Source organism: Podarcis bocagei (assembly GCF_964188305.1).
Source record: "Podarcis bocagei genome assembly, chromosome: 1".
Lineage (NCBI taxonomy): Eukaryota > Metazoa > Chordata > Lepidosauria > Squamata > Lacertidae > Podarcis > Podarcis bocagei.
The window spans coordinates 11,101,707-11,122,284 of NC_138125.1; the positions used below are offsets into that span (position 1 = coordinate 11,101,707).

At 45.8% G+C, this 20,578-nt stretch overlaps 1 protein-coding gene across 1 annotated transcript in view; it reads left to right on the forward strand.

The window, feature by feature from the left end:
• The window catches only part of SYNE2 (spectrin repeat containing nuclear envelope protein 2), a 229,664-nt gene that overhangs the window by 58,225 nt on the left and 150,861 nt on the right, over positions 1–20,578 (forward strand). The window contains exons 26-37 of the mRNA XM_081213478.1: positions 1,300–1,442; positions 2,608–2,755; positions 4,432–5,018; positions 5,707–5,886; positions 6,855–7,005; positions 9,831–9,989; positions 10,649–10,810; positions 13,842–13,943; positions 15,374–15,574; positions 16,936–17,107; positions 17,915–18,027; positions 20,353–20,555. Coding sequence (XP_081069604.1) covers positions 1,300–1,442; positions 2,608–2,755; positions 4,432–5,018; positions 5,707–5,886; positions 6,855–7,005; positions 9,831–9,989; positions 10,649–10,810; positions 13,842–13,943; positions 15,374–15,574; positions 16,936–17,107; positions 17,915–18,027; positions 20,353–20,555 — 2,321 coding nt within the window. The remainder of the gene's footprint in view (positions 1–1,299; positions 1,443–2,607; positions 2,756–4,431; positions 5,019–5,706; positions 5,887–6,854; positions 7,006–9,830; positions 9,990–10,648; positions 10,811–13,841; positions 13,944–15,373; positions 15,575–16,935; positions 17,108–17,914; positions 18,028–20,352; positions 20,556–20,578) is intronic.

A 20,578-nucleotide genomic window follows, 5' to 3' on the forward strand; every position in this document is an offset into this window, starting at 1 on the left:
ATGGGGTGAGCTCCCGTTGCTGTGTCCCAGCTCCTGCCAACCTAGCAGTTCGAAAGCACGTCAAAGTGGAAGTAGATAAATAGGTACCACTCCAGTGGGAAGGTAAACGGCATTTCCGTTCACTGCTCTGGTTCACCAGAAGCGGCTTAGTCATGCTGGCCACATGACCCGGAAGCTGTATGTGGACAAATGCCGGCTCCCTCAGCCAGTAAAGCGAGATGAGCGCCGCAACCCCAGAGTCATCCACAACTGCACCTAACGGTCAAGGGTACCTTTACCTTTACATTATAGAGGCCTTACTAGAAGTTGGGCTTTTAGTGTCGTAGGTCCCTTGCTGTGGGACACACTTCCAGCAGGGATTTGGCAGCCAGTTCTTTGCTTTTGACTTTCAGGAATCTCTTGATGACTTTTCTGTGGTGACAGACAGGACTTTGCACCTTTTTAAATGTTTTATTTTGTTACTAGGCAACCACTGTAATGATTATCTGTCTTGCTCTTTGTGGGTGTTTAATGCATCACGCTGCTCTGGTAGTTTATGACTTGGCAGTATAGAAATACTTACATGAATGGAAAGGGTTATTTATGTATGCCACTGCCGTGGCTCTTGTTTTGTTAGCCCAAAAATGGAAAACAAGGGAAGTCCCAACTAAAGAAGATTGGCAACTTAAATTGATGGAATATGAGCAGCTTGCGGACCTAACGTATAGAATAAGAGAGCACGAAGACTAGAAAATGTTTATTGAATATATGGAGGAAAATTGTGTTTATTTGAAAATGTGGGCAGCATTAAGATAAATTCAGCGGTGTAAATAAGTTTTAATGGATGTAAAATGGAATACTGAATGGTTTAGTTTATATAAAATATGCAGGGGTTTATGTTGTGCAGAATGAACCATGGAAAGAGAGGAAGGGAAGTCATTGATATTTTAAGGTTGTTTAAGTGAATATTCTAAAATGTAAAACAGAAATTTAATTTAAAAATTAAACTAAAAAAATACTTATATGAATAAATAAACCATGAAAACTGTGGTCTGCAACTGAAATATCACTATCTGAAGGTTTAATAAAACATTTAGATATGCTTGCTGTTCAGCTTTATAGAACAAAACAGTGTTTGCTGCATAGCAGAATAAAACAACAACATCCAAGTCATGCAATGCATATTTATCCTTGTGGATGTTATATCTGAACAATTGCCACGTTATCATTAACATTTAAACCCCTTGTTAACATTTTATATTGTTAACCTTTGCACCTCTCGTTATTTCTATCACCAGCATTTTCTTTCTCTTGTTTCAGGCCTTGGAGAGCGAAGGCGATTCTTCTTGGAAACAGTTTGAAAGGATGGTTTTGCTGCTGGGCAAGTTTTCCAGCAAAGCAGATGAGTCTCAGGAAGAGCTGCTCAGAGAGTGGAACAGAGCCTGGAATGCTCTGAAGGAGAGGTATAGCCTGCACATAGAGACTGGGGAGGAGTTGGACTATCAGGGACAGCCCGCCAGATGTTCCCTCCAGATGTTGTTGGGACTCCCTTCAGCCCCAGCTCACAGGGCCAGTGATCAAAGGGGGTGTGTGTGTGTTGCGCTCCAGGGACATCTGCAGAAATAAATATGAAACATGACTTTCTTTTCCCCGGCCATTTTTAAATTGATGTTTTCATTGATCTTATTGCAATTCTGCATGCTGTACATCGCCAGGCTCAATTTTTTTAAAAAATGAAAAATGTGCCCTGTAAATAAATATTTGCTGAAGAAATACAACCTGTGCCGTTAATAATGATTGTGCAAGCTGTACAGCACATAGGCGACAATTATTCACGCAATATTTTTGTTCAAAAACCATTTTTTCACCATTTATCAGATTTGTGAGAATAAGACAACTACTTACAAAGTGCCATGAAAACTTACAAGCTATCCAAAATAAAGTGAACTTGCAGTGTCAGATTTTACTAAGTTCTTACAACTTCTTGGCTCAATTTTTCCTTTTTCTTGTTTTTTTAGGCGAGTTCAAGAAGAAGGTAGGTAAGTTCAACGATGTTCCCGGTAGCTGTGAAGTTTCGCCCTAGCAGTCCATAAAGTTGAAGAGCTGCTATTCCGCCCCCGACAGGGCCAGTTTATTGGGCTTGGCTGATAGCCTACTCCCTGAGCACAGTTTTCTGGGCTTCCTCAGTAGTCTCGAGCCATTAATGTGACTGTTAGTGCTAAATGTAGTTATAGAAACAATTTTTTGGCTTAAGCATAAAGAACTGAATAGCTTAGCTATTCGGGGGCTAAATAGCAGCTCTTCAACTTTATGGACTGCTAGGGCGAAACAGGGATAGAACTTGTCACCCTGTCTTCCGTCTGCACTTCACAGCTACCGGGAACATCATTGAAGTTACCTACCACCTTCTTGAACTTACCCAAAAAACAAGACTCTGAAGTCTCTCAGCCTCACTCACCTCACAGAGTGTTTGTTGTGGGGGAGGAAGGGAAAGGAGATTGTTAGCCGCTTTGAGACTCCTCTGGGCAGTGATAAAGGGAAGCGCCCTTGACACAGGTGTTCTATAACTGAGCCACAGCTGATTTCCTCTCCATGTCTCCTGAGCAAATTTATCCTCTTCTTTTGTAGGATTCACTCTTTAAAGGCTGTTTTGGCCCTTCTAGCACCTGTGGAAAGTGAATGGGTTCAGCTGTGCAACGCGGACGAAGAGCTCCGCCAGAGAGACATTCCCCGGAGCGTGCTAAATAACACTAGCCTTCCCTTCAAGAAAGTGAAGGTTTGTGCTGATTATTCTTTCTTGGAATCTCGTCTTGGCTTAACGAAGGGCTCCCAGATTGGGCCAGTAAGTGTGTTTCTAAACCCCCTGCAGATCCTGCCCCACTAAAGAGAGGCCACAAATACTTGAAGCCCTTCAAATTAAGGGCCAAAAGCCCAGGCGAAAAGGAAAGTTTTTGGCTAGTGCCTAAAAACAGACCAAGATGGTGACTGGGGAGAGCATTCTGCAAGCAGAGAGCCCCCACTGAGAAAGGCCCGTTTCTGTGTCACCACCCTTCAGACCTTGCCTGGAAGAGGAACACAGAAAAGGATCTCAGATGCCAATCACAGGATCTGGGATGGTTTACTTTTGTGAATATTCTCAAACAAGGCAGAGAAGATTGGGAAGTTGTTCCAGAACCAGTAGCAAGGTGGTGCAATGTTCAGAATTGCCCTGATGACAAAGAGGAGCTTACTTCCTCTCAAGAGGTATTCTAGAATTCATCCAGTGCTTTTCAAGCTGCGCTGGCTCCCGGTGGAGTACAGGGTCAGATTTAAGGTGCTGCTTTTGACCTTTAAAGCCCTTCACAGCCTAGGACCCTCGTACCTACGGGACCGCCTCTCCCAGTATGCCTCACGGAGAGCCTCAAGGTCCATAAATAGCAACACCCTAGTGGTCCCGGGCCCTAAGGAAGTTAGGTTAGCCTCAACCAGAGCCAGGGCCTTTTCAACACTGGCTCCAGCCTGTGGAACGCTCTGCCTCATGAGACAGGGCCCTGCAGGATCTGATTTCTTTCCGCAGGGCCTGTAAGACAGAGTTGTTCCGCCTGGCCTTTGGCTTGGAGCCAATTTGATTCCCTCCCTCTCTTTCTTTTTTCTTTTCCTTTTCCTCCTGCGAGGAGGCTACATTTTAATGTTTCAATATTTTAATGTTGTATTTTAATTTTGTTTTTAAGTTGTAATCATTCAACTTGTTTTTATTATTGCTTGTAAGCCGCTCTGAGCCCGGCCTTGGCTGGGCAACATGCTTGAGATGATGTATGAGAAGCCAGAGAGATAGCCTGACTCCCTCCTTTGGCAATCCTCACAGAACTCTAGCCCAATGGTTGCCATTAATCTGACTGGAATTAATTTTATAATGAAATGATTTTAGAATGTTTTATCATTATACTGTTGTTAGCCGCTCTGAGCCCGACTTCGGCTGGGGAGGGCGGGATATAAATAAAATTTATTATTATTATTATGTGGGAAGAGGGGCTGTTTGAGCTATTTATGCTGAGTCAACCGTTCACCTGTCTAGTCCAGCATTATCTAGTACAGTGTTTCTCAAACTTGGGGCCCCAACTTGGACTACAACTCCCATCACCCCTAGCTAGCAGGACCAGTGGTCAGGGATGATGGGAGTTGTAGTCCAACAGCAGCTGGGAACCAAAGCTTGAGGAACACAGGACGACAGGAACTCCCTAAGTGTTATTTTGGCTACTTGACGCTTTTTCCTGGAGATGGCCAAGAGCTTAAGCTCCTAGGGGCCTGCAGGGAATGCAAAGCACGTGCTCTTCCTATGGGTCCCATCGCTCACCCCCTATGCTTGACAGGTAGCAAAATCATAGAGTTGAAAGGGACCAGGAGACTTGATGCTCAGGGCTGCTTTTTATAGCACAATTTCTCTTATCGCCGTTGCAATCCCTTGCTTTTCAGAAAATGCAGACATCTATAGCAAATTGTACCAAACAGTGCAGCTTGCTAGAACAAGGCAGGCGTCAAAGAACAGAGGTTGATCCCAAAGACTGGGAAGAAGCAAGCGCAGTCGCCGCTGAATACAAAGTGCGATTGGGGGAGCTGGGTTGCAAGATGCAGGTGATTGAGACAATCCTGCGTGACATGGAAACTTTTCTGGCTTTGCTGATGCACGTGAAACAGTCTTCGGGTGCCTCTGTGCCTCTCAGCCTCGCCCCAGGATCACCCGGGGAAGCTATGATTCAGGAGGTTTCTCTGATAAAAAGGGAGGCCAAATCTCTTGACGAGAGGTTGAAGCAAGTCAGCATTTACATCAACGATGACGAAAGCGGGAAAAAGATGTGTTGCGAAGACCTCGTCGCTGCGTTACCTGTGAACGGAAACCCTGCGGGTGGCTCCGTGGAGGAACAAGACGTCAACCAGAACAGGGAGGCTCAGGAAGAATTTACCTCGAAGAACAGCGATCTCTTTAAAAACATCCAAGACGTGCATGTTAAGATCAGCAAAATAGGCTTGAGGGAGCCAACGATCCCTGCTGTTCAGCAAAGGTGAGGTTTCTCTCCCCCCCCCCCCTCAGATTCAGTCAAATAAAGTTGAGGATATTTTGCCTCGGGGAAAATGGAAAATGGGTTAGGGGGAAAGAAAAGGGGTGTCTACAGTGGTACCTCGGGTTAAGAACTTAATTCGTTCTGGAGGTCCGTTCTTAACCTGAAACTGTTCTTAACCTGAGGTACCACTTTAGCTAATGGGGCCTCCCACTGCCACCGCACCACTGCTGCGTGATTTCTGTTTTTATCCTGAAGCAAAGTTCTTAACCCGAGGTGCTATTTCTGGGTTAGCGGAGTCCGTAACCTGAAGCGTCTGTAACCGGAGATGCCAATGTATATGACTATTGCTTTAGGGTTCATGGGTTCAGCTGCCTCCCCCCCCCCCCCAAATCCAAGAAGTAAATAGAAATACTTAAGTAACTGAGCAATTGTATTGCAGGTAACTTGGTTCTGTCCTCCTAACATAAAGGCTACCCCCCCCCAATAAATCCTGGCTATGCCCATGTTAGGGTTCATTGTTTTTAATCACAAAACTGAGAAACAGTAAGGTACCCTGTGGAAGTGGGAGGAGCATAGCACGCCTAGGAGCTTTTATACCAGGCAGTGGCATGGAAATTGTATTCATCAACACCCTAAATACCCAGCTGCACAGGTGACAAAAACTGATGCGACTTCTTCCTGTTTCTAGGTTGAAATCGATCAGCGAACTGCGGCAGAAGCTGGACCGCCTTGCTGCGGAGATGAGGTCCTTGAATGAAGTCGCCAGCCGGCTTTCGCGGTCCGCAAATGGGCAGGGGGAAGAAGTCAAGCGGCAGTGGAAACTCACAGAAGGCTTGTGGAAGAAAACAAAGCTTGCCATTGCCGAAAAGTGAGAGGCTAAGTTTGTGTGATTTCGTGCAACATTTTCCGGAGCCGGACAGTGGGGTGGGGCAGCGGCTCTTAACTGACCTCCTGGCAGTGCTGCTTACAGGGAGGAGAGTGGGAGGGGCAAGCACCATATTGGCTCCGCCCATGTTTTTGCAGTGCCGGCCTCCCTGCCACCTTGCCTCTCCCTCTCTCCCAGGTAAGCAGCAGCAAACCACCTGCTGGGAGATCACCGCTTCCCCTCTAGACCAGAGTTTTCCAAACTTGGGTATCCAGCTGTTTTTGGACTACAACTCTCATCATCCATAGCTAGCAGAACCAACGTTTAGGGTTGATGGGAATTGTAGTCCACAGACAGCTGGAGACCCAAGTTTGGGAACCCCTGGGCTAGAGGGAGTGCACTATGCCATCATGCAAAGAGGAGACTGCACAATGGAATTCTGCTCCATATTAAAAGCTACCAGTTGATGGAAACATAACTTCCCATCAATTGAGAGTTGTCCATTTTTTAGCACAGTTCCCCCCTAACTTTCCTTACTGCAAAAACTGTCGTTTTTTAATTAAAGAAAGTGGATTTGTAGTGCCAGAATGCTTTGATCTATTTCAACTGCGGAAACCTAAATTTCTGGTATGCAGTTGAACCTTTGCTGCAGAATAGTGACCCTGTTCTCTCTCTTTCTCCTTTATATAAAGCTCAAATTCCCTGGAGTTCGTTGGATGTCCATTGGATCCTCTTGGTCAGGAAATACTTTAAAATATCTTCCTGTTCCAAATGAAGCCTTGCTTCATTTTTTCAAAAGCAAGTTTCTAGTCCCTGTGGCTGCAAAGCAAGACCGTAAACCTGTGGCCTTCTTGGTGTTGCTTGTGTTCTGTACTAAAAGCCAGATCTCTGGATTTGGAAAACGAGTGCCTTCAGGCTTAGGCCATCCTGCGAACGTGTCAATTATTTTTGCTTTGCTTTCTTTCAAATAGGCAGGAGCACTGTGCAAGAGTGATGGAGCTCTTGAAGCAATATCACAGCTGCAAAAACTGTCTGACAGGCATCATTCAGAAGCAAGAGCATACCTTGTCTCAGCAAGTGTCTTACATGGGAAAAGAGAACTTGCAGAGGATAATTGCCATGGTGAGTTTATTGCGGTACCGTGCAAAAGCAGATAAAGCGGCACAAGTTTTATGGTGGCCACGGAATCCCAGCTTTCATTTAATATAATGAAATAAGAAACGGGTTTGTATGGTTGCAAAGGTAGGCTTTAAATTGAAAGAAGTCAGCCTTAGATGTTGTTGGGTTCCATTTCTCAACATCCCTGATGGATGCCCATGTTGTGTGGAACTGACAGGAGGGACCCCATCAACACCTGTAGGGCCACAGGTTGTCCACCTCTGCTTCAAAGTATAAGGGAAGCTTGAAAGTAGGTCCAGACCTCTGCCTTCTTGTTGCATCCAGCAACCGGTATTCATAGTGGCTACGTGTGTCCTGATGAAAATTCCAAGGGCCAAGTCGGGACTGCCATCAGGACAGGGGAGGGAGGCAGGGGGGCCATTGGGATACAGAGGAGCAGTTCCTCTTCCAGCGGTGGGAAAAGCCACACCTCCAGTGGAGAAGAGAGGGAAGGGGCCAGGCAAGCAAGGAAAGGGCTCGAGGATGCTGCTGAGAGCCCCAGCACCTCACCTAGCTAGACTGGCTAGGAGGGAGGCACGCCACTTCTGTCGCCTACCTTGTGCAGAGGGGTGAAACGCAAGGAGGGGAGGAGGAGGCTTGGGGTGCCGAAGTTCTTTTGATGGGGGAGAAGCTGGAAGGGGCCACTCCCGGATTCTGCAAGTTACTGAGACAGACATGAACTTGGTAGATCTGCACTTTAAATAGTTTGCACAATAAAACCTGTAAAAAACAGGTCGGAGTCTTTCCTGGTTACTCACGAGCAACCACAACCACCATCTGACAGACCATATAGAGAGTGGCTGGAGTGCTGCCTATGACCCTTGGCCTTGAATATTGTGACCCCGAGTGTAGGCTGAAATATCGCAATGACAATGATGCAGAGAGCCATTATGGGTAATGGTAAAAGGTAAAGGACCCCTGAACAGTTAAGACCAATCAAAGGTGACTGTGGGGTTGCAGCACTCATCTCGCTTTCAGGCCGAGGGAGCCATCGTTTGTCCACAGCTTTCCAGGTCATGTGGCCAGCATGACCAAACTGCTTATGGCGCAACGGAACACCGTGACGGAAACCAGAGTGTACGGAAATGCCGTTTACCCTCCTGCCACAGCAGTACCTATTTATCTACTTGCACTGGTGTGCTTTCAAACTGCTAGGTTGGCAGGAGCTGGAACAGTGCAACGGGAGCCCACTCTGTCACGGGGAATCAACCCGCCGACCTTCTGATCGGCAAGCCCAAGAGGCTCAGTGGTTTAGACCATGGGTAGGCAAACTAAGGCCCGGGGGCCAGATCTGGCCCAATCACCTTCTCAATCCGGCCCGCGGACAGTCTGGGAATCAGTGTGTTTTTACATGAGTAGAATGTGTCTTTTATTTAAAATGCATCTCTGGGTTATTTGTGGGGTATAGGAATTCGTTCATTTTTTTTCTTCAAAATATAGTCCGGCCCTCCACAAGGTCTGAGGGACAGTGGACTTGCCCCCTGCTGAAAAAGATTGCTGACTCCTGGGTTAGATCACAGTGCTACCCGCATTCTCAGAGCCATTATATGCCACTCCAAATACACACACAGACACACACAGGAATACCAGTCCCACATACAAACTGTCCTATAGGTTTAAATTAAAACTATTTCTTTTTAAAAATAAGTGTCAAGCGCCAAAATCCATACACCTCTCTCTCAAGGGAAGAAACCAGCCAGGTTGCAAAATTTCAGCGTTATTTTTCCCATGGAAAGGATAGGAGAGGGGGTTCGCTGCTATCTGTTGCGTCAAGCCCTTTGCCCTACTTTCTCACCGTCTGCCCAGCTGTATCTACGGCAGAACAGACTTCATTGTCTGCCAGAAAACAAAGACCTAGTTAGCGAATGTTGTCTAATCGCCAGACGCTAGAGGTCAGGGTTTCAGTGGCCATGCTCCATTGGTGCACAAACAAGCAGCCTTATAGAGTTCTGAGATGGAAAGTTAAGAAGCAAAACATGGTGCCTTGTTGTCTCCCTCATTTGGAAACTACTGGTTTAGATTATGATGCACCCTTACACCCAAAGATAGGTATTCCAATTTTAAATTTCAGAAAGTCAGCTCTTATTTCACACAACTGTAGCTTCCAGAATCGTTTGTACAAAATATCTGAAGCAAATAAAATATGCACATGCTCCATAACGCAAGAGTATTTTCCCCCCTTCCAAAATCTTGTGTAAAGTAATCCGGAAACCAGAAGCATGTGACTGATGCCTGATGTTAATGTTTATTTGATTGGTGTTGCAGTTTTGAGGTTCTCTTTATTGGATTCCTGTGGCTTTGTTTCTCTTTTTAAAAACGTGTTTTAAACAGCTGTGTTAATGCTCTATTTTTGTTGTTTTCAATAGTACTGTAAGCAGCCTAGAAATTTTAGAATGGGAAAAGCTTGAGGCTGGATACAGTTTTTAAAAAACAAAATGAACAGGCAAACAAATAATTGGAATTTTGTCTACAATGAACAGGCTGACAAGTCATGCCTTCCTAAAAAGGGAGAAGGCAGAACTGTAAAACCCGTCTGAAAGAGAACATAACTGGTATAGACCTTATTCTGAACAAAATGTTACTAAAAATAAGTATTTTTCTTTGCTCTTAATGGTATCTGTTTGTTTCATTTCTGATTCTTATTTTTATCTTTTTTAAAAAATGATTACAAATATTAAAGGTAACTTCAAAAGCACTGTATTTCAGATGGATAGGCACCCAGGATTCTTCCTGTTTAAATTTCCCCAAATGCAAGGTGCTTACAGGTGCATATTATCACTTTTCCACAGGTCAACGTGGTCAAACAAGAATTTAACAACCATTCCGAAGACATTGACAGAATAAACCAGATTGGCAAAAGCCTTCAGTCCCAGCTGAACAAAATGAAAAGCTTGGAGGATCCGCCCTTTGAGAATGAGGCTAACGCTATTGTGGACAGATGGCTGGATGTATGTAAAAAGTAAATGATCAGGGTGGTCTGATCTGTTATGCATTATAGTAATTGAATCTGGCTCGCAAGTAATATTTCAGTTGAATTAATTGCGATATGCCGGAGACTCCTAAAGGGGAGGGGGCGGAAATCAAGCTTTCACCAAAGAGTTTAAAGGAGTGCGGGTTTGGGGTGTTAGGTTATCAGTTCTGTAGGGCTTTCTATCTCGTGTCATGGTCTCTCCTAAGGGATAATTCTGGGAGATATAGACAAGCAGCTTTAATAGGTTGCGCCTTTTGGGAACACTAAGCCCTCCAGGAAACATTTCAGTAGCGCAAATCTTAGGGATTGGCTGTAGGAATGCTTTTCTTCAAATGCAAGAAGATGTTGGATCTGCTTGAGTCTGGGACTAGTTGGGACACATTATGGGGAGGTGATGAGATCTGATGAGCCCAAACCACCTTGCCAGACCTGTCTTTAGAATCTGGAGGGTTGCCATTGTCTTTGATGTGATAATATCCTCAGCCATATTTGGTAAGAAACTGTCTCCATCCAACGGATTAACCTCCCCTCCTCCCCCACTTCTTGTTTATGTGGCTGACTTCGTCTCACGCTCCCTTTGCTGACGAAGGTGCTCGCTTGGAAATATTTATTCTTCGATCTTTTTTGACCTGCTAGGTCAATGAATGGACTGAAAACTACTGCAAAAATCTGGAAAGAGCTCTGGCTTTGTGGGACAAGCTCCTTAATTTATCAGGTTCAGCCGAGGAGTGGTTAAACGCAGAGCTGAAGAAGTTGGACGGTGGCTGCCTGACTGAAAAGGAGCTGGCAGACTTGGAGGTAAGGTCGATGGGGGTGGCATGGGGCATAGCTGTGGCTCAGTGACAGAGCACCTGACTTGGTCCCCAGATTCAATCCCCAGCATCTTCAGGTGAGACTGGGAGCTGCTACCAGGTGGACCAGTGGCCTGACTCATAGAACCATAGAACTGCCGAGTTGGAAGGGACCCTGAGGATCATTTAGTCCAACCCCTTGCAATGCAGCCGTCCCATACGGGAATTGAACCTGCAACCTTGCGGCTCAGGACCGCCTCTTCCTAAATGAACCTACCTGGACCCTGAGATCATCTTCTGAGGCCCTTGTTCGTGTGCCTCCTCCTCGAGAGGTCCGGAGGGTGGCAATATGAGAACAGGGCCTTCTCTGCAGTGGCTCCATGTCTGTGGAATGTTCTCTCCAGGGAAGTTTGACTGGCACCTTCATTATACACCTTTAGGCACCAGGCAAAAACATTCCTTTTTAACCAGGCCTTTGGTTGATCTGACTGACATCCTATACCCTTTTAAAATGTGGCTTTTTTGAAGGGGGAAGGTGTTATTGGGTTATTGTTTCTATATTGTGATATTTTCTGTGAACTGCCCTGAGACCTCCGGGTATAGGGCATTATATAAATTCAATAAATAAAATAAATAAATAAATAAATTATCAGCATCGCGCTCTAAGAACCAACTGAGCTTTCCAATTGGTTTAAGTTAGTACAGTGGTACCTCAGGTTTCAGGTGCTTCAGGTTACGCGTTTTTGGGTTGCGCACCATGCCGAACCTGGAAGTACCAGAACGGGTTACTTCCGGGTTTCAGTGCATGCGCAGAAGTGCCGAATCGTGACCTGTGCGTGCGCATACACGGTGCTGCAGGTTGCAAATGCTGCACGCTGTGAATGTGCCTCCTGCATGGATCACGTTCGCAACCCAAGGTTCCGCTGTAACATAGAAATCTATTGGCCAATTACCGTATTTTTCGCTCTATAAGATGCACCAGACCACAAGACGCACCTAGTTTTTGGAGGAGGAAAACAAGAAAAAATATATTCTGAATCTCAGAAGCCAGAACAGCAAGAGGGATTGCTGCACAGTGAAAGCAGCAATCCCTCTTGCTGTTCTGGCTTCTGGGATAGCTGCGCAGCCTGCATTCGCTCCATAAGACACACACACATTTCCCCTTACTTTTTAGGAGGGGAAAAGCGAGTCTTATAGAGCAAAAAATATGGTAATTAATGCCGTTGACTGGTTCTAAACTAGATGGTGATTGGAACGGTGCAATTTACCCTGCAGTTGAAGTTGTTGATTCCCCTCACTCACCCTCTGGTCTTCAGCCTTAGAGTTCCAACCTAAGTGCTGTGTTGGATCCATAATGGAAATGCTTTCCTTTTTTTTAAGTGTGGGGGTGTGAACATATGTTTGAGACAGTAACTTTATTCAAGCGTTCAGAAAAGGGCATGAGGACAAACCAGGGAACTGAAAGTAGCCCAGGAAGCAGGAGGGCTGCAGCTCAGTAGCAGAGAATTTGCCTTGTGTGCAGAAGGTCCCCAGATTCAGTCCCTGGAATCACAAGTTGGGCTGGGGAAAAACCCAGTCAATGAACACAATACTGAGGTAGGTGGACCAATGGTCTGCCTTGGTCCAAGGCAACTTCTATTCAAGGAGGAGTGATATCCCGGTGGGAAATGTGCTGAACAGCTCCTTCCCACCATGGCCAAATATAAGTGTGTAGAACGGAGCTATTTGGGTCTCTGTAACATGTATGAAAACAAAGCATTGCCGTTCCTGGACTTAAGCACACCCTAAAGCATGTGGGGATGCGGGTGGCGCTGTGGGTTAAACCACAGAGCCTAGGACTTGCCGATCAGAAGGTCGGCGGTTCGAATCCCCGTGACAGGGTGAGCTCCCGTTGCTCGGTCCCTGCTCCTGCCAACCTAGCAGTTTGAAAGCACGTCAAAGTGCAAGTAGATAAATAGGTACCACTCCGGCGGGAAGGTAAACGGCGTTTCCGTGTGCTGCTCTGGTTCACCAGAGGCGGCTTAGTCATGCTGGCCACATGACCCGGAAGCTGTATGCGGCTCCCTCGGCTAATAAACCGAGATGAGCACCGCAACCCCAGAGTCGGCCACAACTGGACCTAATGGTCAGGGGTCCCTTTACCTTAAAGCACGTATCCATGACACTGTTTTAATTCTGTTAGTGTTTGATTACGTTTTAATGCAATTTAATCACATTTCCCCCGCTGCTGTGTGGGACATCTTCGGGAGAAGGAAAGGCTAAGGAGTAAACCTTACACAAATCCAGAATTGAGTCCCTAAGATGGTTGGATGGCACCTTGTACAGTGGTACCTCGGTTTATGAACTTAATTCATTCCGGAAGTCCGTTCTTAAACCAAAGCGTTCTTAACCAGAGGCGCGCTTTCCCTTCTGAGGCCTCCCGCCACCGGTGCCCTTCCACCGTTCGGCTTCCGAGCAAAGTTCGCTAACTGGGACACCTACTTCCGATTTTGCAGAGTTTGTTGCCTGAATAGTTTGTTAACAGGACTGTTTGTAGACCGAGGTACCACTGTACGCCTCCTTCCGGCAACTCCTGCAGCCCAGCTGGTGCCAAACATGTTGTTCTCCTTTCCTTTGGGCCACAAGGCCAAGAGGGGGTGGGTCTTGTCATCCAGGCAGCCCAGGAACTCCATGTACATGGCCCAGGCTTGCTCCCTGAACAGGTCACTTTGGTGCTGCCAGCACAGCAAAAGCAAGACGGGAGGCATCAGTTACAAGTTCCTGGTCTCTGCATCCACAGCAGGCGCTGTGATTCTCCAGCAGTTTGGCTGTACCTTCAGAGATGCGCTCCGTTGTCTCTCGTGACAACGTTTTAATGATCGCGTTTTCTAGCTTGTTCTCTTTTTTATCTGTGATTCTTCAACTTCGTGCCCAGTGGAAATCTGCTCAGTGTCTCGAAAGATTTATAAGCGATCCGTGTGGTCGTTCGTTTCTAACCTGCGGAACGAAAGTTAAAACTTGTTTGGCCCGTGAGACAATTTCACCCTCTTTCTTTGTAGGCTGGCTTGAAGGCCCAACAAAAGAATCTAGAGGAGTTTGATGCAAAGGTGGATGAAATTCAGTATCTCCTCAATGGCTACGAGACCCCACTTGAATTGCAGGTGAAAGGGAGAGGGGGGCTATCATTGCGATCACGATTCGTCAGGAGGTTATGTATCGATATAGATAGGATGCCTGCCACTAGGGGGATTGGTGTTGAGAAGGGGAGAAACGATTGCAATCTTCTTTTTCTACCTGTGCGTATGAAGAAATGCAAAATAGCACTAGTAAATATACTTAGGGTTTTAACCAGTGAAATTGTCTCGTTGGTAAAAGGACATCTACATGTGTATCAGAACTTCTCTCTCTCTCTGCTCCTTCACACAGTGCATACTGTATTTTTCCATGTATAACACGCAACCGTGTATAAGACGCCCCCTATTTTTGGGTACTCCAATTTAAGAAAATGGGGGCGGGGGGAGATGGCCCAGAGTCGAGCTTTTTGCTGGCAATCACACCCCCAATTGCAGGAGCAAGAGCAAATTCAAATCAGACCTTGCCGCAGCCACCAATCACACACAACATCGTCACTGACAAGCTCCTGCTAGCGGCTGTGACCAATCCCCCACCCCCCACCTGCACTATCCGTGTATAAGACGACCCCCGATTTTGATCATTATTTTACAGTAAAAAAAACACCTCGTCTTATACACCGAAAAGTACGGTAGTTCTCCTGCGGAACTCCCTCCCACTGGAGGCAGCAATGGCCACCAACTTGGCTGGCTTTACAAGCGGATTATACAGATTCATGGAGGGTAAGGCTACCAGTGGCTGCTCGCTATGCTCCCCCTCCACAGCTGGAGGCAGTAATGTTTCTGAATGCTCATTGCTGGGAACCACAGGAGGGGAGAGTGTTCCTCTTGTGTTCAGGTCCTGCGTGTGAGTTTCCCGCAGGCACCAGGTCGGTTGCTGTGACGATGCTTGGGCTAGACCAGGGGTCTGCAACCCGTGGCTCCGGAGCCGCATGTGGCTCTTTTACACCTTTGCCGTGGCTCCGGGGCGGATACTAGCGAGGGGAGCATTGTGCGCCCCGACACTCCCCACTGTGGCGGGCGCTGTACTGGCTGTGACATCGCATGGGGGCGGTGCGTGCATTAGTCACACACCGTCCCGACGTCACCTTCCCGCCCGCCCGCCCGCTACATTGTAAGGGGCATGTACGCTGGTCACTGCATTGAAAGGGGGCATGTACGCTGATCACTGTTTTGAAGGGGAATGAAGAACACACACACACAAAAAGGTAACTTGTTAATTTAACGTTCATTTCTATGAGGAGGAGTAATTCTGAGGGGTCAAACAAAGAAATAATTAAAAAAGTGACAAAAAAGTTATGTTTATAATGACGAGTTTTGCGGCTCCCATGTTTTTTTTCCTTTGGAAACGGGTCCAAGTGGCTCTTTTTGTCTTAAAGGTTGCAGACCCCTGAGCTAGACGGTCCAGCCGGGCTCTTTTTATCTTCTTATGCAAGTCCTCTGTTTCCTCCCTTTTCCAGGTCATCAAATCATCTCTTTTGAACAAAATGGAGCTAATAATAAAGCACTTACCGAACCAGTCAATACCCACTGAACTCAATGGCAACACAGCGGAGCTGAAGGAAGATCTTGACCTGGCCAAGACGCAGATTGGAATGACAGAATCGCTTCTCAGATCATTGTCTCCTTCTAACACCTTGGGGATTTTTGCTAAATTGGAGGTATTCTAAAAACACACAAACACCTGCTCTGTCTCTCACTCTTCTTTGGTTAACACCTGGCTGCCTTCCGAACTGTATTCAGAACTTCTCTAATGCTAACAAAGGAATCTAAGGATTTATAGGGCTGGCACAGATTTAACAGGTTTGGGAGCAGGGCCAAAGGATGATATATTTACACTATTGTTCCACTTGTGTGGCAGACTTCTTCTTGCACAGCAGAACTTCCCCTTCCTTTTCCCTGCATTATATTAGGAAAAATGCGTTTTGCAAAAATGTGTTATTAGGCGAAATAGCGTACCAAAAGGAGAAATTCACACTCAAATGCTGATGAATTCTCATGAGGACTTTAAAAAATAAAATAAAAATTGCAAACTGATATGGAAATGTGGGGAACTGAACAAAAGACTTGAAAAACAAAATACTGAAATAAATCCAATTGACAGATTTGTACATCCCTAGTGAGAGCACTTTAGACACTCAAAGACTTCTGTCATATTCCTCCCCCGCTCTGTTTCTTCGTTAAACATAATTTCTTCAGCCTTTCTTCTTAGGATACCCTCGAACATCCTTGCTGCTCCTCCTCTGAACCTGTTTTCATTTCCTTCTGGGAAATCCTTCTTAAAAGTGCCACCCAGAACTGGACACAGGATTCCACACAAGTTCGGACTAGTGCAGAAGAAGAGTGGAGCTATTACTTCTTGTGAATTTGATGACTACTCTCTGTTATTTGTCCCTAGCACTTCTGAGCACAGCGATTCCGTTTAGCTATTTATTTTAAAGTATTTCTAGACCACTTTCCCAAGCCTTGCCTAGCCAAAAGCAGCTTGCGACGGCAAAATCCAACGCAGAAGTATAGCAGAAACAACACTAAGAAAATGGCAAAACAAAAACCCATCTACTACTGCTTGCTATCATGGCACTGGCAGGACTGTCCTCCAAAATCAAAACCCTTGCATGATTCCTTGATTTAGGGCTAGATGGCTATTCTCCTCTACAAGGGAAAGACACCTTAAATGCTGAAGGCTCCATTCCATGGCTGGAACGACATTATTCCACAAAATGGCGGATCACCAGAAAGTTGGGGTGGTTAGGAAAATATGTGCCCAGGGAAAGAGGCAGAAACTGGCAGTTTTGAGGAGACAAGGGCAGGAAAGAAACAAGGGCCCAATCCTTTCACAGTGTATTTCCATAAAGCAGAGGTAAGGAACTGGATTTGGCCACCAGCTCCCACGGGCCATTTTTGATAGGTTGTTGGGGCTGCCTACCGGTCAATGCTTTCTGAAACACGCTGACAGGAAGCTTATGAATACTATCAGCATTTTTTTAAAGAAGGATTGTTTTCTTTCTGTATTTTAATTTAGGAGATACACCAGAAGATTCTTCAGCAAAAACACCATGTGAAGTTGCTTGAAAAAGAGACAAGTTGTTTGAACCCGGAGGTGGCTGAATTAAACAAACAACTCAAAAGCGTCACTGATCTGTTTGATTCCAAGATGCAAATGTTCCAGGATCACTTTATGACTCTGCTGAACTGTAAGTAAAATAAACACTACTTCTAGACATCCCTTTAAAAAGAAAAAGAAAAAAGACACCCTTAGATAGATAGATAGATAGATAGATAGATAATTTATTACGGTCAAAGACCAGCTCACATAACATAACACAATAAAAACAGCGTTCATAAAGATAAAATATACAATCGGAGCAGACTGCAGCAATAGCTCATGAGTTAAAATTGAGATATATACATACACCCATACAACTGAGATTTGGGCTACCATAAAAAATCGACCCTGAGGCGCCTCAAAGGGCAACTTCAGCATTTCCCTAGTAAGCGATTTTATTCTAGAGGATGATCTGTGCCTACAAATCTGGGCGCAGAATCTGGCTACCAGCCAGGTTGTCTTATGATCTTTGCCTAAGAGGAGAGAATTAAGTTTAGACTTGTCTGAAAGATCGGCGAGCGTCTTCAGCAAAGGATCAATGGTGTCTCTACGAATCCCAACATAAAAAGGACATCTAAAAAATATATGTTTGAGGCTTCCTATTTCCCCTAAGGAAAGATACCCTTTATTTACGTTAATCAGCCACTCACACACTGGCTGGGTTCAACCATCACACAAAGTGTGGTTTGTTTGAATGTCTGAAGTTCCCTAGATTGAATGCTTGAGAAGGCCTAGAAATGGCAGAGCCTAATACAGCTGCCATAGTGTCATACTTCCTTTCAACTAAGGCAGCACTGTGGAAGTTGTTTACACATCCCTTCTCTTTCTCCCTTCTAATCTTCTAGGAGATCCACCGTCTCACTTTTAATATATATATATATATTTCTTTCTGCAGACCATTGCCAGGATTTCTGTGACTGGTTCAGTAGTACCCGGCTAAATCTGAAGGAATGTTTTGATCCCTCAGAAACAAAAGAGATATTGGAAGAGAAAATTCAGCGGCTGGCGGTAAGGCACGAGGCTTGGACTTGGTGTTGCATCCAGTAGTTCAGTGTTCCTCCAAATGGCATGGGGGCACCTATATGCAGTGGACGCTCGGATTGCGAACATGATCTGTGCGGGATGCACATTCGCAACCCGCAGCGGCGCATCTGCGCACGGCGGGTTATGAATCGGTGCTTCTGCGCATGCACGACCATCGAAACCCGGAAGTAACCCGTTCCGGTACTTCTGGGTTTCGGCAGTCCGTAACCCGAAAAAACGCAACCTGAAGCGTCTGTAACCCAAGGTATGACTGTATAGCCACAATGCACCAGTTTTTCACTACAGAGGGAGAGAGGGTAATTGAACACGTAGATTTAATCTAGCTTTTCAGACACACATTTACTCTAACAAGTGGAACTTGCAACAAAATATTGTCATATGGGCTGCTTCTGTTCAGTGTCCCAACAACCATGCCCTTTTTTCATGATATTCCTTTTGATCTTTCTCCCTCATTTTTCTGTCCCCCTTCCCTGAGAAACTCAAAAACACTGAGCATAATCATTGTCATTGGGCTACTGTGCCCCTCTCCTTAATTTTTCTGATGTGTGTGTGTGATATTATCCTATACTGATTTTCCTCCCCCCCCCCCGCCGCCCCCTGCAGTTGGACAACATCCTGTTTTAGTCCTTTTTGAGCTTTGTTGGCGGTTCCTCTTTCCCCTTAGGGCTGCCTCCTCTTAAAGCAGAGCTTTCCAAACTTTTCATGTTGGTAACATACTTTTTAGACGTCCATCATTTTGCAATGCAGTCATTCAGTTTTACCAACAAACCGGAGGTTTAAACTAACCCCTTTGCAGCCCCCTGAAGAGTGCAGAGAGAAGGTCACATGACACACTTACACGCTGCAGCTGACACACTAACGTGCCGTGACACGCAGTTTGGAAAACTCTGCCTTAAAGGTTATTTGCTGGTCTGCCAGCTGTAGTAGTTCATCTGCCACACCCTCTCTCTTATGGGTGGTGGATGGTGCTGCTTTGGCTACGCAACGGTCCTCACTCTGACAGCAAGTTTGGTATGAGTATACATGCAGTGTAATTCCGGCCCATGTTGAATGTGAGAATTTAGTCCTGGTCAAAAGCCTTGGCTTGATTTTGGGTGGTGGTGGAAATGCTTCTCCAGGGTGTTTAGTCTTCTTGGTCCATTTACACATCATCCTTTGTTGCTACAGTCAGAGAGTGATAAACATGAATGTGTGAGCCAGCCCATAGTGCAGGAGTGGGGATCCAGCTGTACTCCAGTTCCCATCAGCTGCAGCCAGAAAGACCAATGGTCAGGACTTATGGAAGCTGCAATGCAACATCTGTTGGAGGCGTATACTGCTCTTCCTGGGGAGGTTCAGCTGGCAACTTTATTGTACACATTTAGGCACCAGGCGAAAACATTTCTCTTCAACCAGGCCTTGGGTGCCCCTTTAAATGTGTTGTGGGAGGGGGTTTGCTATTGTTCATAATTTTATTATGTGTTTTGTGGTTTTTAGATTGTAATTTTGGGAACTGCCTTGAGATCTATGAATGAAGTGTGGTATACAACTACTACCGCTAATACTACTACTACTACTAATAATAATAATAATAGGGCCAGCCAAACCTCCCTGGGTATGGCATTCCATACACGGAACCACTGCCAAAAAGGCCCATAGTCAAAATAAAAAAATTCCTTCCAGTAGCACCTTAAAGACCAACTAAGTTAGTTCTTGGTATGAGCTTTCGTGTGCATGCACACTTCTTCAGATACACTGAAACAGAAGTTGCCAGACCCTTCTATATAGTGAGAAGGTGGGGAGGGGTATTACTCAGAAGGGTGGTGGGAATGGGAGATTGGCAGATAGCTGAGATGAGCCTGTTGACAACTCTTAAAAGGCCCATACTCGTGTTGCCACAATCCAGACCTCTCATGGAGATGGCACATGAAGAAGGACCTCCAATGATGACCGCAGGGTCCGAGTCCGTTCATATGGAGAGAGGTGGTCCTTGAGGTATTGTGGTCCTGAACTGTTTAAGGCTTTATAGGTCCAAACCAGCACTTTGAGTTGGGCCTAGAAACTAATTGGCAGCCAGCGCAGTTGGGCCATGACCGATGTGCGGCACTCAAACCGTCTTACCCCGGTGAGCAACCTGGACACTGAATTCTGCACCAGCTGAATTTGGCTTCTCACATTTTCCTCTGGATGGCACAGAGGGTAGGGATTTGTATCCTGCTAAACGACTGCAGCAGCCAACATATTTTAGCATTTTACACACACACGTACAGACATATATTGTGTTTTGTGTTTGGGTTTATTTTCGTCCAGACCTTCCTAACCTTTGAAGGCAAAGGCAGTGCTTTCCAGGAGGTGAAAACACTCTTGGGCCAGGTGGAGAGCTATTTCCCTGAAGTGGACGTCAGTCACATGAGCAGATGGATGAAGGGCCAAGAAGCAGAACTACAGAGCGTGATCAGCAGGTGTCAGGGAAGGGAGAAGGAGCTCCATGTCACTTTGCAGCAGTTTGCTAGGTAAGAAGGCCAAGTGCACTAGG